General features: G+C 39.5%; 1 protein-coding gene across 1 annotated transcript; it reads right to left on the minus strand.

The window, feature by feature from the left end:
* Positions 1-6,896: 6,896 nt before the first annotated feature.
* Positions 6,897-7,587, minus strand: LOC118844152 (polyglutamine-binding protein 1-like). The gene has a single exon (XM_036751991.1). The coding sequence runs from the start codon at positions 7,562-7,564 to the stop codon at positions 6,947-6,949; it is 618 nt and encodes a 205-aa protein (XP_036607886.1). The 5' UTR covers positions 7,565-7,587; the 3' UTR covers positions 6,897-6,946.
* Between the last annotated feature and the right edge of the window lie 9,894 nt (positions 7,588-17,481).

The following is a 17,481-nucleotide window of genomic DNA, read 5'->3' on the forward strand; positions in this document are numbered from 1 at the left end:
GAGCTCTAAGAAATGAGGTGCAGGATGCTTTCAGAAAAATTTAGGAAGACGTATATGAATTGATGCAAAGTAAAGTGAGCAGAATTAGGAGATCATTATATACAGTAACAGCAATGTTGTAATGATGATCAACTGTGAAAGACTTAGCTACTCTGATCAATACAATAATCCAAGACAATTCTGAAGGAGTCATGATGAAAAATGCTATCCACCTGCAGAGACAGAGAGAGAGAGAGAGAGAGAGAGAGAGAGAGAAAGAGAGAGAGAGAGAGCTGATGAGCTCTGAGTACAAACTGAAGTATAATTAAGTGATTTGCTCAGGGTCACATAGCTAGTAAATGTTAAATGTAAGAGGCTAGATTTGAACTCAGGTCCTTCTGACTCCAGAACCAGTGTCTATCCACTGTACCACCAAACAGCCCCAATTTTTCTTGCCTTTTTTGAAATATAACTAATATGGAAGTCTAGTTTAGTTTCATCATTTTGCATGTATAATTGGTATCATAGTATTTGCCTTCTCAATGCGTGGTGGAGGAGGAAGGACTGTAGGGAGGGAGAAAATTTGGAACTCAAAATGAAAAACAAAATGAATGTTAAAAATAAATAAGCAATAAATTTTAAAAAGAGATATCCAATGAGAAACTATAGTAAGTGACTTCCTCCAATTCAAGACTGCCCTGAAAATCAGCCAGAAGACCAAGAGCAATAGGGAACCCTCCCCCAAGCCCCCATTCCCAAAGCAAAACAGTAGCTAGTGTAGGTTAGACTCATAGACAGACCAGGGACATGTGTAGTTTGCAAGGCTCTGCATCTGAGGTCAGGAAGAATTTGGGGATCCCTTAAGAAAGCCCTAGGGTGGTCAGAAAGCCTTAGGGTAGGGACCTTGGAAGCTCGGGGGAGTAAGAGCAGGCAGTACTCAGACCTAGACAAATCAAAATCTATAAGTCTCAGACAAATTAAATGCCTGTAGGCCCTAATTAGCTCATAAATATTCTAGGTTCTAAAAGAGCTTAAGCCCCTGGGAGCTAAGACTGTGAGAGCTTAGGCTCCCTTTCTTATGGAGACAAAGAAGTTGAGGCCTTGCCCTCCATGTTCTGATGATGAGGTGTATGAAGGGCATGCCTTTTTCACTGAAAGCTTCAGGGTTCTAAGGTGAAAGATGGGGTAGGGAGATCCATTCATGTTATGGGGAAGACTTCAGCTGAGGCCCAGTAGATGACAGAAGTCAAAACATCCCAAGGGTGAGGGAGAGAGAAGAGCAGTCCGCAGCAGAGAAGTGATGCAATGCCCAGCAGGGAAATGGCATTCAGTAGAGACACAATGGGGCCAAGCAGAAAGCATGGCCAGAGAAGGTAGTGTGATCACGTCATCAAAAGACATTGACAACCCTTCAGCATTGAGGGTATGACTTCATGTCATGCACTCAGGCCACATGTACTCTCTTTGTATGTATGTGTCCTTCCATGCATGTACCCTGTGGCCACTTTGGATGTCTACATGTGTGCCCTTCTACATGTGAGCCCTCACCACACATGCTCCCTACTTATATGTATGTCCCTAGTATGTGATTCTTATGTGTGTCTGCTCTTCCCACTGATGAAATATGTTTTAGAGGAGTGTGTCCCTAGGTTTGGAGTCCACTTTTATTCTTATGCTGTTTCATTAAATACCTTTACTCTGAACTGTGTTCAAAGACAATTTTGTTCCCTGGCTGACTGGTAAAGGTAGATGCATTGGTAGTAGCATATGAGCTGTGATATTGTGTGGTTGTGAACCCAGAGTCACATGAATCCTGAATAACTTTTATAAGGGCTCCATGAATAAGAAATAGAGTGCCCCCAGTGCTATATAAGAAGTGTATAACTTTTTAAATTCCAGTTTTTAGAGTCTAACCTTTGAATGGGGATGGGGACTATTAATTAATTTTTCTTTTGTAACTTCGTTATGTAATCAGAGCTATCCAGACAATTAGAACTATCGTAACAATTACAGCTATTCAGAAGTAGAAAAGGCTGCCTTACAAAGTAGTGGGCTTCCCCTCACTAGAGGTCTTCAAACAAAGGCTGGACGATCACTTGTTGGGGATGTTGTAGAGATGATACATTTTGGGGTATGAGATGCTCTCTGAGAATCCCTTCCAGGTATGAGATTCTGTGATTTTGATGGCAGATTATGCTGGAAAATTCTTCTGCATATATATGTGGTCCTGAGTTAAAATTCCCTCTTCATGCATGTAAATGCTATTTTTAAACCAGCTATGAGATACTGTCTTTCTGAAGATCTGAACTAAATACTCTAATTTCTGCTAAACTTGCTACAGATCTTGATGGAGATGAAACAGCTTTTGAGGGAGAGTCTTTTGAGTAATAGAATAGCAACTTTGTCTGTTCTCAGAAAGGTTAAAAGCAGATTTCTATTATCAAATGATTCCTTCTAGAATTGTTTACCTGACAAAGTGATTTTGCCCCATAGAGGCATAACTCTAATTGTAAGACTTTGCAAAAACAAGTAGTGTAAGGATGAAGTCTCTTTAAATCAGTTAACTGGCTAAAGATACCATTTCTAATTTGCCAGCAGCAATTAGAACCATCTGTTAAGAATTCTGTGAGTGCCTGTTTTATGCTAAATGCTGGACTTGGTGCTATGGAGATGCCAAAGAAACAGAAGAGGTTGTAGTCCTTGTCCTCCAAGAGCTTACAGTGTAGGCAAGGAGACAAAACACCCACGCAAGCGAAAATATAGAAGTATACAAAATGGTATTTGATGATGGCTAAATGTACTCCCAGGTATCAGCAAAGGGAGATGGGAGTGTGTGCTGCAGATGCCAAGGAAAACTTCTTGGAGAAAGTAGGACTTGAGGGCCTTAAAGGATGGATAGCATTTGGGTAGCAAAATACAAGAAGGGAATGTGTCCTAGGAAAAAGGAATAGCACGAAGCAAGGCAAGGAGGTGGCTGGTTTAGGGTGGTGCATGATACAACAGGCACAGTACTGTTCTTATTCTTTGTTATTTCTCTGCAGTATTTAACACCACTGACCACCCTCTCTGGCTGGATACTCTTTCCTCTATGGTTTTTCATAATATTGCTCTCTTCTGGTTCTCCTCCTGCCTGTCTGAGCATTCCTCCTTAGTCTCCATTTCCTGGTCCTCATGCATGCTACACCCTGTAATGGTGGGTGTACCACAGGATCTGTTTTAGGTCCTTTTCTCTTTTCTCTTTATTGTCTCTCTGTCTCTCTTGTTCTCTCTCTCTCTCTCTCTCTCTCTCTCTCTCTCTCTCTCTCTCTCTCTCTGTCTCTCTCTCTCTCTCTGTCTCTGCCTCTCTCAATGATCATCAGCTCCTATGGGCTCAGTTACCATCTCTACATAGATGAATCCCAGATCTGTATAAACAAACCTTAGTCCTGAGCTACAGTCTCACTTCAGGAGTTGTCAATTACTGGACATTTCATACTGGATGTCCCATAGGACATCCTAATTTTTCTCCCTGATTCAAGTCACTCCTCACTCCAATCCATTCTCTACCCAGCTACCAAATTGATTTTCTTAAAGGGCAGGTTTGACTGTGTGATTCTCCTACCCATACTCAATAAACTCCGCTGGCACCCTATTACCTCTGGGATCTAATATAAACTTTTCTGTTTGGAATTTGAAACTCTTTGCACCCCAACCTCATCCTAACTTGGCAGCCTTATTACACATTCCTCCCTACCACCCATTCTATGTATTCTATGGGCCAGCCCTTCCAACTCCTCATCATGGCTCACATGCAACTCCATCTCCCATCTCTTTACCCTTATACTAGCTGTTTCTTGTGCCTGAAATACTTTTCCTTCCTCATCTCCACCTCTTCCTTCAAGACTTGGCTGAAGTATCACCTTCTGCATGAGGCCTCTCCATGGCCAGCCACGTTCTAGTGCACTGCCTATCAGGATTACCACGTATCTGCTTGGTCTGTATCTATCTACGTACATCTATACATGTCTGTGTTTCAGATGCTTTCCCTTCCCTCTCTTTGTGTTTCCCCTGTTATATAGTGAGCTCCTTGAGGACAAAGATTGTCTTTACTTTTTCATATTTGAATCTCTAGCACTTAGAACAGTGCTCAGCACATAGTAGGCACTTAATAATGAATATTTATTGAAAGACTGACTGACGAAGTCTCCCTTATTAGAAAGTGAGTCGTTGAGAGTAAGATCTATTTCACTCTGGTCTTTGTATTTACAGTGCCATGTACTTAATGGAAGTTTAATAGATGCTTATTGTTTGATCAATTCATTAATGTATATTTTCAATCCCCCAAAAGAGGAATTTAATCAACTCTATCAGTCGTTACTGGTTTTTTGATTCAGAGTGGGTGGGAGGGGGAATTTTGGTTTGCTAGGTTTTGGAAACTGATGATTATTTATGTTAACTTGTAATTGAGGATTTGTGTTAGTATCCATTGACAAAATAAGGTGGGGATAGTTCTTATACTATTTTCCCCAAGCCATTCAGCCACCTGCCAAATTGTCATCTGTCCTTGGAAACTCTGCCCAAATACCACCCCATCAACGAAGGCTGCCTGTTTGATCATCCCTCCTAATGGGTGATGACCATTCTTTTATCAGATCTCACATAGTACTTTGTATCTCTCTTTTACAGTTATATCATTATTATATTTGATAGTCATTTGTGTATTTCTCATATCTCCTTTCCTTCACTGCACATTCCATAAGGACAGGGAATATGTTTATCATCACCTTTCTATCATCTTATTCTCTTAGAGCAAGGCTTTGCGCACAATGTTCAAGCCAATTGGATTTAACAGGCCTTTCGTACGAACTTAATACATGCATGCAAGGCACTCTACTAGGTAGTAGCGATACAAAAAGAAAATGGTGAACAGCCTCTGTCTGAAAGGAATTTATATTCTACTGTGGGGGTACTACCTACCAACAGATCAATATTTAAATGATTATTGGAAGAAGGGGAGAACCCTAACACCTAGAGGGACTAGGAAAGGCTTCTTATAGGAAGCAGCTCATGAGCTGAGCCTTGAAGGAAGCCAGGGATGGTGAAAGGTAGAGGTGAGGAAGTAGTGCATTCTAGGCATGAAGTTCAGCCTGTGCATCGGCATGGAGGGCAGAGATAGAAAGTCGGTTATGGGAAATAGCAGTTGTTTAGAATGTGGAGTTTGTGAAGGGGAATTATATTCAGTAAGCCTGGAAAGGTAGACTATAGCCAGGCTGTGGAGGGTTTAAATGCCAAACGGGGAAGTTTAATTAATCAATCAATCTTGATTAAGTGCTTATTATATGCCAGGCACTGTGCTAAGTACTAGGGATACAAATACAGGAGGAAAAAAGTCAGTCCCTACCATTTAGTAGTTTATAATCTAATGGGAGAAGACAATAAACAAAAGGAAGCTGAGAAAAGGGAGATAGAGAAGTACCAAAATTGGGGGCATGGTGATATCAATTAATCAGCCAGAAGCCTGCAGGCAATTCGAATGGGGGTCATTAGCAAAGTCAGTGCGGGGTAACCTCCTAGAACAAATAAAGATGGCCCGAGAACACACATAGCCTAGAAGGAGTGAGCAAGTTTAGAAGACTCCCCCAAGAGTGCCAAGGCCCACAGTGGTCAGAAAACCCCAGTGTGGAGACCTTGGAATCCATGGGCAATGGCAGTGGGTGTCAATCAGCAAACATTGTGGAGTTATAGATCTTTGCTCAGGATAGCCCAGATCCAAGGGCTTTGATATCCACAACATTTTCCTGAAATGATAGAGGACCTTGAAGATCCAAGGAAATCTCATTTTGGGAGGCGGAAATGTGTGCAAGAACCCAGGTGACTTAGGGTGAGACCAAGCAAGGCTGACCACCCTATCCAAAAGCTCAATAGAAAAATGGAGCTTGGTGCTGGCACAAAGCCCCAGTTACTGAACCAAAGCTGGAGAGAAAAAAAAAATCAAAGAAAACACCAAACATTACAAAGACTTACTACAAATCTTGAGATCCCTAAAAAGAAAGGAATGAATAAAGCAATAACAAATATAAGCTGAGAAAAAAAATGGGTTTTCCACAAGGACAGCATGAATTTCTAAATAGATGAAGCAAGAGATAAAAAATAAACCAAACTCTTGAGGAATGAATTGGAAAATGAACAAGTAGCAAAGAAAAGGAAGTGATAAACTTTAACCAAGTAGAATCCCTGAAAACAAGAATGGACCAAATAGGAATTAATGACTCCATTAGAGAGCAAGGAGTATTAGAATAGGATAAAAATATTGAAAAAAAAAAAGAAAATATGACATCCGATATAAAAAGCAATTCACCTGGCAAAGAGGTCAAGGAGAGATCATTTAAGAATCACTAGATTCCCTAAAAACCCTAATTAAAAAAAAAACCTGGAACTTATATTTCAAGAAATCATAAATAAAACTTGCCTGCATCTATTAGAACCAGAGGACTAAATAAGTGTAAAAAAGAATGCACCAATTACCTCCTGAAAGGAACCCTAAAAAGAACAGTCTCAAGAATGTCATAGTCAAAGTCTAGATATCCTACATCAAAGAAAATGTATTGGAAGCATCCAGAAAGAAGAAGTTCCAGTGTCAGAGAACTCAGTATTACACAAAACCCGGCAGCTTCTACTATAAAAGAGAATAAATCTTGGAATAGAATATTGCAAAAGACAAAAGACATAAGCTTACAACCAGGAATAACCTTGCTCTATAAAGCTGAGCAAGGGGAGAAATGGATCTTTAATGTGATAGAAGACTTTCGTGCGTGTCTAATGAAAAGAGCAGAGTTGTAGGAATTTTATAATATAAACATAAGAATCTAGAGAAATACATATTTATTTGATGTATGATGATATTGTACTAACATTTTTTTTTGAAAGGAAAACGCTTTATTGTGAACACAAGTGTTGGGGAGGTCTGGAGGAGAGGCTGGGCTCTGTCTCAGTCTTGCTGTTTGGCTCGTGAGGCCTCGGCATTGGCCCGAAGCACTGCCCCTGGGGAGGGGTATGGCCGCTGCTGAAACAGGGGCCCAGCTGCTGTTGTGTCAGCCCCTGTCTTTGCCTCATTCCGTTTGGGGAGACCTGTAGACCATGTAGCTCTCGGGGCATCAGAATAGGCACTAGGGTCCATAGGATCCAATTCTTCATCCTTCCGGCTGACTTTCTTGCTTTTGGGGTAGGGGGCCAACTCTTCCCTTCGATGGTAACGTCGTTCCTTCATCTCCTCTCTTTCCAGCTTTTCGTAGGCACGGTTCAGCTTATCTTTTGGATCCAAGTTGCTTCTGAGTTTCTTGGCTGCCTTGGTGATGACAGAGCTGGGATCGTGGGGGTTCAGCCAGGACACAAGATCTGTCTCCACGTTCCAATAGTAAGGAAGGCCACAGACTGCATCGAACACTTTGTACCAGTTGGGCGGCGGGCCCTCGATCCTGGTGCCCTCGTAGTCCACAGAGTCGTCGTCATAGTCCTCGGCGATGATCTCTTCCTCTGGCTCGGGCTCCATGTGTTTGAGGACGCCGCGCTTGGCCAGGCGGGACTGCAGAGCTACGGGGAGCGGCATGGCGAGGCCTCCCAACCGGGGTGCGTGCGTACGTGCGTTCGTTCGTTCGGGGCGATCCGGGGAGCTCGGCGGCCCCACCCACTCAGGCCCAGTGGAACCTGGGTGGCGCAGAGCGGCCGACGCTTCTGGTCTATGTTCTAGGGGGAAAGCCACCCGGCAGGGCCGCCGAGGTGACGTCACTTCCTTCTCGCGGTCTTTTTCCCACCCCCTCCCCTGTTTACGGGTTGCTAGTAGCACTAACATTCTTTTTTAATTTATTTTTGACAATCAACCTATTTTAAAAATATGAAAATACAGAGCAGCTTTATTTATACATACACATATATATGTGTGTAGTATATATATATAATATCTATATACATATAGATGTGTATATCTGTATGTACATGTGTATGCATATATGCATATATACATATATACACATACACATATCCCAATGAGCACAGACTTAAAAAAATCTTATAGTCTGCTAAAATTCTACTAGGGTGAGAAGAAACAAGTGTCTTTTCAGAACTTTAATGTTTTTAATGGGTGTTGAGGGAGTTAAATATGAACACAGGGCTTGGGTGTGTATTGGTGAGGGTCTTAAGAAGGGAGAGAAAAGGGAAACTGAAAAAGGAGGAATGTACCAGTATAAAGAGGAGGCAGAAGGGGTGGGACTTACTATTCCACATAATTGGGTGCAACGGCAGATGGTAGTACCTACATACACAGAGGGAAGAGTGGAGGGAGTGGGCATCAGATAGACAATGCTCTTCTTTGAAATGAACGAAGGTGGGTTGAAATATACACGTACACACAGTCTGATGTAAAAAGACATCAAACACAATAGAGAAACACGTGGGACTGGGAGTGGGATTAAGAGGGAGGATAACATCTGGGAGGGACTAATCACAAGCAAAACAGACTTCTTGATCCCAAAGGGAGGAATCAAAAATAGCGGTGGGGGATAGGGGGAAGCAAAGATTTAGAATCTAAGGGAATGTCTTAGATTGTCTGTTAGAAGTTGGAGAATGACTAAGCAAATTGTGCTATATGAATATAATAGAATGTTATTGCACTGTAACAAATGATGAAAGAGATGATTTCAGAGAATCCTGAGTAGTAGGAAATGATGGAGCATGAGGCCAGCCAAACCAGGAAACAATTTATTTAAGGACAGCATCATCACAAATTAAAACAACTTCAAAAGACTTAACAAGTCTGACCAATACAATGACCATCCGTTTCTCCAGACGACCTGTGATGAAGCATGTTACCTACCTCCTGATAGAGAGGTGATAGTCTGCCAAAAAAGAATGCCATTGAAAAATTTTTAAATGCTCAGAAGAGAACAGAAAGGTTTTGAGGGAAGCACAGAAAAGCAGGACAGTTTTTGAAAGTAATATACAGAATTGAAAAGCAAGTGGTATGAAATGGAGATTACTGGTTTCATATAGAATCATCTTTTTGAGTTCTATTAGTGTATAGAAATGCTCCTTTTTGGTGTTTAAGTTCAGAATAGATGAATGGATGGATAGATAGATGATAGGCAGATAAATAGATGGATGGGTGGATGGACGAATAGGTGGATACACAGATGATAGCTATACAGACAGATGTATGGATGTAAAGATAGATAAATGTATGAATGGATGGATAGATAGATGAACGACAGATGCATGGATAGTATGATCTGTGGATTCAAAAGAGTGATAGTGTAACAAGAGCAGAGATCTGGGTTTTAATTCAAGCTCTAACAAGTTTACTAGTTGAGTCATATTGGATAAATTCTTCTCTGATTCTCAGTTTCCTTTTTTAATAAACTAGAGATAATAATACTCACTATACCTCCTTCACAGAGTCGTTCTCAGAAAAGTGCCATAACAATGTGAGTTGTTGTTACTATTACCAAGTCCACATGGAAAGAACTAACTGTATTCAGAATGCCTACTGCCCAGGCTATGACACAAACTGGATGGACAGCTCATCTGTTTTGAACAGATGCTGCAGATGAACAATGAGCTGGGGTCAGAATTGAGTAGGAGGAAGAGAGAGAGAGCAGGCTGGAATGTACTTTGAAAACTGTTCAGTATTTTCAATGATTCCAAGTTACTGCCTGTTCCAAAAACCCATTTTTTTTTCTTAAAAAGACATGATTCTGCCAAGAATGCTTCATGGCTACAAGTAACAGAGCACCCAGATCTCTGAGTCATGAAAACTGCAGATGACATACTAGGCATAAGCATTGTAGGCTATGCCACATTCACAATGGTGACTCATTTGCTAGAAGTAGGATAGGCAGCTAAGTGGCATGATGGATGGAATGCTTGACTTGGAGTCAGGAAGACCTGAGTTCCAGTCCTGCCTTAGACATTTGCTGGCTACGTGACTATGGGCAAGTCATTTAATTTCTGTCAGCCTCAGTTTCCACAATGGTAAAATGAAGATAATAATACTACCTACTCCCTAGGGTTGTTGTGAGGATGAAATGAGATAAGATTTGCAAAGTGCTTTGCAAACTGTAAAGTGCTATATAAATGCCTCCTTTTAAATGATGATGATGATGGTGATGATGATGATGACGATGATGAAGATGATAGCTACTTCTCAAAGGTTCCTCATCTGTAAAATGAGGGGCTTGGACAAAATGATCTCTAAGGTCCCTTTCAGTTCTATAATCTTGAGAGATTTCATGACAGGCAACTCGGTGCCATGGAAAAGTCATTGGATTTGGAGCCAGAGGACCTGACCTCAAATCCTGCATCTACCACCTACCATCTAGATGAACTTGGCGCATCATCTCATCTCTCCAGGTCTCAGTTTCTTCATTTGTAAGATGACAAAACTGGACTAGATGGTTTCTTAGGTCCCTTCCAGCTCTCGATCATATGATCCTAAGCATTATCGAGGACATGGATGACTGAAGAAGGAAGTGGGCTGGACGAGCAGTGAGAGCACGGGTTAGCAGATGGACAGCCTGAACATTGCATTGTCTCCATGAAATTATTTGAAATTAACAAACACTTATTAAGTACATGCTATATGAGAGGCACTGTGCTAAGTACTGGGAACATAAGCAAAAAACGAGGACAGTCCCTGCCCTGGGGAAGCTTACATTCTAATTGGGCAGATAACACGCAAAAGGAAGCGGAAAAGGGAACAGAGGGGAGAAGTTACCCAGTGAAAGAGCATAATGAAGAAATCTAGAGGCGTGCAGCCCGGTGAAATGAAGAGATGGTTGGCCTGGGCATTCTCCTCACATGGAGTTTCTGGGAGGAGCTGTCCAATTACAGAGAGGGCCCCTAGAGGCAGAGCATACTTCTGAGGTGTGAGTTCCAGGGCTGAAGTGAACTTCCAAAATGATGGGGTTTCTGGGGCATGATGAAGTCCAGAGAACTGCACAGTGGTGAGAAATGAAATGTACTGGTTAGCTGTCCTGTGGAAGATCTATGGAAAGAAACAGACAAGAATTATGCAGAATGAGAGGGAATGCATGAATGGATTTTGGTTTGTACCAATGGAAAGAATCTCTGAATTAATGAGATCAAGAATCTATCAAAGGGATGTTCTTCATGTAAAACTGTATGTCTAGTATCCTGAGTTCTTCAGAGAAAAGGTGTAGTAATAAGTATTTTTTAAAGAATGATAAATGACCTTTGTGTTTTTAAGGAGAATAATCAAAAGGAGGAAGGCAGTAATAGAGTGCTGTATTGTAGATAAAGGAGGAGAGTGTAGCATACAAAAGAATGTCCACCTTGCTACTTGGTATAAAAGCTTAATTTCAACACTTGAGTAATTTTGCAGTATTATTTTACATTTTAGAAAGATAATACAAACTTATCTAGAGATATTATAAGCACTGAAGTTTTGCTAAAATGGCTTTAACTTTTGTGATGAGTTGAAAATCTAATGAGAACTGCTGTTCATAAATGTGGTTTAATAAGATTGAATTTTTATTCCTGGAAATGTGTTTTGTTTCCCTGGAAGTCAATTTATGTGTTTTGGTTTTATCTCCTGACTTTGGTTAAGTAACAAAATCAAAGCAAAACTTCATAGATAACACATATTTACAAAGAAACATCCTGAATTAAACATCTATAATACATTTTTATACATGGAGATAGTTTCAGAAAAGTACAGACATCTATTTTTCCATCTGCTCACTTAATTTTTTAATATGATAGGATCATGGTGTAGTGGGAAAAGCACTAGGGTGACTCCTGATTTAACAATTACCTCTGAGAAAATTAGAAATCAATTTAGCAGAATATAGGTTTAGGGGAGCATTTAAAACCAAGTGCCATAATAAACCTGAAGTGAATTCATGACCTAAATATAAAAGGTCATATCATTAAAAATTTAGAGGAGAATGGAAGGAGGTACTTTTCATAACCATGGTTGGGTGAGAATTCATAACCAAGCAAAAGGTAGATGAGATTGTTAAAGATAAAATAGATACTTTCAACTGCACTGAATTTAAAAGTTTTTACACAGACAAAACCAATGCAGCTAGAACAAGAAGGGAAACTTATGAATTGGGAAAATGAGTTTTTCAGCAAATACTCGAATGGATGTGTGATGTTATTGATTTAGGAGTTTCCTCCAATGATACTAATTGGAACTGATCCATGCTTTTTAGTTTGGTAGGACTCATTCATGTCCTCCCTAAAGTTGACCACAGGGGGTCCACCTTGTGTGATAGGCTTTCTGTATTTTCCCTCTATTATCATGAGAGTACCAGTTGAGCTCTTTGGTTTTCTACCTGTCTTCCCTTGCTCTTGCTACATTAACAGCCACATTTTCTTCCTATCATACAATTACTTGATGGCATCCTTTCCTCTTGGTCTTCTTTAGAGTTCTTGACTGGTTATATGTTATAGTCTGTTCACACACATTGTATGATTCTCCATTGCCTTCTGTGTGATACCCATCTTTAATAATTCTTTGGCAGCAGTGGTTTCCCATGTCTTGATAACATATAACAATACTGGTAGAATGTTAGTATTGAAAAGATATGCTTCTTTACTTTCATGGATGGCTTAGTCAGTAAAAGAGCTTTGTAATCTCCCCAAAGTAATCCGGCCCAGTCTCCTCCTCTTTAACTCTATGCCCAGCTTGTTGTCAATCTGTACTGGCTTTCCCAAATTAAACACACCATTGGAAAGCTCTATAGCAAGGGTTTTTAAACCGGGGTGCATTGCTTTTATTTTAAAAATAATAATTGTGTTTTAATATAATTAATTTCCTTTGTGATCCTGTGTATTTTATTTTATGCATTTTAAAATATTGTTATGAGATGGGGTCCATAGGCTTCACCAAACTGCCAAAGGGACTCATGGTACAGAAAGCTACGAATCCCTCCTTAATAGAGTGTTCTTCCAAATGCATATAGAAATTTAAGCAATAGACATTTTTCATCCATTTAGTCTTGTGTGGCTGGACAGGCCAAATCCCCTTGAGTGATTATAGATCTCTTCAAGGAGGCTCTGCAGAGACTTGATGCAATCAGCATAATGTCATTCATAAATTGGAGCGTCTGGAACAATTTTTCTTTGAAAATAATTTGTATTCAAGATATAGGTAGGATTAACACAAATATATAAGACCAAGAATATTTTCCCAATTGACAAGTCACCAAAGGATGGGAACAAAGGATAAAAATAATTGAAAACCCTTAATAATCATATGAAAAGTTTCTTAAAATCACTGATAATAATGGAAATGCAAATTAAAACAATTTTAGGATTTTCCTTCATACCCAGCAAATTGGCAAAGATGACAAAAGGCAGAAATAGCTATTGGTGGAGGGGCTATGGGAAGACAGGTGCTCTAATACATTGTAGATGGAGCTATGAATTGGTGTAATCGTTCTGGAGATAGTTTGGAATTATCAGTCAGTCAGCTAGCATTTATGAAGTGCCTACTATGTTCCAGGCACTGTGCTAAATGCTGGGGAATTAACACACATTGACAAAGAAAGCAAAGAAAGTCCCCTCCCTTAAGGAGCTCCACTCTAATGGGGGAAACTTCATGCAAGCAACTATATACTAACGATATATATACGATAAATTGGGGGTAATCTCAAGGGGAAGGCACTAAGATAAAGGAGGATTGGAAAAGACTTCTTGTAAAAGGTATCACATTAGCTAAGACTTGAATTCTGTGAGAAAATTTACTCAACCCTTTGACCCAAAGACAGTCCACATAAATATATATTTAATACATCATTTAAAAACATACGCATTTATATGTATTATATGTACACATATATAAGTGTATTATGTTTTATGTAAACATATGTAATGTGTGTGTATATAAATATTCAAAGCAGCACTTATGTGGTAGCAAAAAACTAGACATGAAGTGTCTGTCAACTGGAGAATGGCCAAATAAATATGGCATGTGAATATAATGGAATATTATTGTGTAGTAAGAAGTGACAAATATGAGGAATTCAGGGAAAAATGGGATCACAGAATCACAGATTTAGAGCTGGAAGGGACCTTTGAAACCATTAAGTGTACTCTCCGCATTTCACTGGTTTGGAAACTGAGGCACAGGGCATAAATAACTTGCCAGGGTTATATGGTTAATAAATGTCTGAAAAGGAATTTGAACCCATGTTTTCCTTATTCCAGCACTCTATCCGCCACATCATGTTGCCTCTAGATGAGACTGACATGAGAAGTAAGCTTGATGGTGGGTGGGGAGGTGGGGGAAGGGACATATATACATATACATGCATACATACACAGATACATACATATGCACACAGATATATACATGGTGTGCTGACACCAGCTTATACTGGCTCAAAGTTAAATTTTCAGTGTGACTTTTATACCTCAGAAAGCAGTAAATGCTACAAATCAGGGTTCAATTTATTGTTTTGTTGATTGTCTAGGTTTAAAAACATGATAGAGAAAATGTTAATAATGCAGATTAAACTTAAAAGTGTGTCTGGTGTATTTTTTCAGAAAGTTGGCTGTTGAACATTTAGCAGCATTCAATGTATACATACATATACATATGCACATACACATATATAGATACAAGCACATACACATATATGTGCATGCATGTGTGCATATATACATACACATATACACATACATGTGTTAAAATTGTATCTTGTTCTGATCCTCCTGAATCCCCCCACCCCTTCTAGTGAGAATAGTAAGTTTATAAGTAGCCAATATGAAAGGCCAATAGCAGGAAATAATTTTGCAAAAGAGAACCTAGAAGTACAAATCACCTCAAACATCAAAAAGGGAGCATAATTTACAAATTATACCATATATTAACCAAAACCCACATCCTGGTAATGCGTGTGGAACAGTGGTGAGATTCAAATGAATTAATAACCAGTTCACCACGAACCACCATCACTGCTGCTGACATGGTGGGCACAGGCCCCACCCCCCGCTAACAATGTGTTCGCAGAACTCAACATAAAATTAGGTACTGGTTCTAGTAAACCGGTCTGAACTGGCTGAATTCGACCACTGGTGTGGAAGCTATACTCTGCTAACAAGGTTTTGATCCCATTATATATAAAGCTCAGAAAAGTTCCAGCCATCAGCAGCACACCAAGAGGTGCTGATAGTTTTGAGATGATGTCAACATGTTTAAGTTTTACTGGCAACTCTGAAATGATTTGAAAATGTTAATGAACTAACTCCAAGGTGGCACAGATAAAATTTAGTCTGTTTCCCCCCAAAATCCTATAAAAATGAGACCTCAAACTCCTGTCCCCTGAACTTTCTTCCCTCTCCATCAAGTCCACGCTGCCTAGTGCTCCCAACTCTAATCCGTGGTTATGTGAGTTAAATATTCTCTGCCTCTCCCCCTTCCCATCCCTTCCTCAAACTACTTGTCTTCCTTCACCATTCCATCCCCTGTTCCCACATTGTGTTTACTTCCATACGCCATTCGCTGCTTGTCTCTGTACTTTCTTTGTTCTTTACTCCCACACCCTCTGTGGTTATTCGGTTGTGATTACAGCCCGGTTTCCCATGGCTATCATGGTCTTTCCTGGCAAGTACCCAAAGAACTGGCATGCACACTGGCATGCTTGCCCCATTTTGTAATTTCATACACATATGTATCATATACACATATACATATGAAAATATAAATATACAGATACACATATGAACATACACACACACACATACATCAGGAGGGTGATGGCTTGACTTGCCAAGTGAATTGGATTTAAGTGAGGTAGAGCTGTGCAAAGTCATCAGCGTCTCTTTCTCTTCCAGAGTCATCAGAGTCCACTGGCAAAATGCAGGTCAGGATAACTAGTGATGGGCCCCGAAACGTACACACAATAACTACAATGAGGTAAATGAAAAGAATATGAAAACAAAGCCCAGCGTTCTGTATTTGTAATGACCTGATCTTGGTGGAGTAGAAGAAATGAGGAAACACCTCTTTTCTTTTTTTGGGGTGACAGGGTACTCTAGCTTCAGAATGTTGCATGCACGGCTACATACGATTACTGTTGTCAGCTGGTTTTACTTAACTGTTTTTTTTTTTTTATTACAAAGGAAGGCTCTTTGGGTGGGTGTGTAGAAAAGACTTTGATTCAAAAATAAAAAGTATTAATCAAACTTTTTTTTCAAAAGAAAAAGGAAAAAGTAGAAACAATCCTGGGTTTAAAATCTGATGATTGAGTCAAATCCAGCTCTGCCACTTACTATGTGACCTTGGTTAAGTCACTTAACATCTCTGACCCTTAGTTTCCTTCTATGTAAAATGATGGGATTAAATTACGCTTAAGGCTTCTTCGGGTTTTAGCTATTAGAACCCTGTGCTTTTTTGTTTAGGTCTGACTCTGTGATTTCCTCAGTTTAGATTATACCTAGTGAGGAATCTCCCTCTGCCAATGCAGACTAACAACTTTCTCCAATTTATAGTCTCAAAGAATTGCTTGGGAACTCTGACAGGTTAAACCACTTACTTGCCCAGAGTCACATAACTTGTATGTGCCAGAGACAGGATTTGAACCCAGTTATTCTTGATTCTGCGGCTAGTTCTCTATCCATTCATTACTCCATGCTTCCTCTCTCTATGGAAATATATCTGAGAATTTAGTCTGGTTTTACACAAGCAAATAATATTTGTTATTCAGTGCAAAACTCAGCCACTCCATATTGTTTGTCCATGTCAAGCCTACTGCTAAGGATGTAAAAGCTGAGGCAGGATGGAAACTGGACCTATTGACAACTAAATAGAAAGTGAAGATTACAGCATAAACAACATTTTTCTTTTTTAAAAATCTCATTTTTATTGATAACTTTTGTTTTTTTTAAATTTAAATACATATATTTATTTTATATATATTTTAATACGTCCCTCCCATTGCTTACCCCAATTGAACAACAATGAACTTTGAAAAACAAAACACTTATCATAAACATGTGTAGCCTAGCAAACAAATTCCCACATTGGCTATGGTTGAAAAGGTATTATATCTCTGTAATTTAATTTCATCATCTTTCTGGCAGGAAGAGAAACAATATTTTTTAAATACTCAGAGTTGGTAGAATTGGTTCTAGTATTATCGTAAAGTAGTATGTTCTAGTTTTTGGTTTAATTCCCCCACTCCCCCACAAAACCATTTTCGATGTAATGTGTATATAATCTTAGTCTTCTGTCCTCCATCATTTTTACTTTGGCACAACATTTTCCTAATAATAATAATAATGATGATGACGATGATGATGATGATAATGATGATATCATTCCTATAGAACTTCATGGTTGGCCAAAGTGCTTTACTTAAATAAGCTCAAGAATATCCAAAATGCAGAGAATGTAACAAAAATCATTCTTTTTGGTATTGGATGGAGAATTTAATATCACAGATGGGGAGAGGGAAGCATAATCTTCCTTGATGTTGTAGGATTGACTCGTTTTCTCTTATT

The sequence above is a fragment of the Trichosurus vulpecula genome, chromosome 3, assembly GCF_011100635.1.
Source record: "Trichosurus vulpecula isolate mTriVul1 chromosome 3, mTriVul1.pri, whole genome shotgun sequence".
NCBI lineage: Eukaryota > Metazoa > Chordata > Mammalia > Diprotodontia > Phalangeridae > Trichosurus > Trichosurus vulpecula.

Excerpts from the sequence above, each read along its gene's own strand:
- LOC118844152 (XM_036751991.1), bottom strand. The coding sequence starts at position 7,564 with ATGCCGCTCCCCGTAGCTCTGCAGTCCCGCCTGGCCAAGCGCGGCGTC.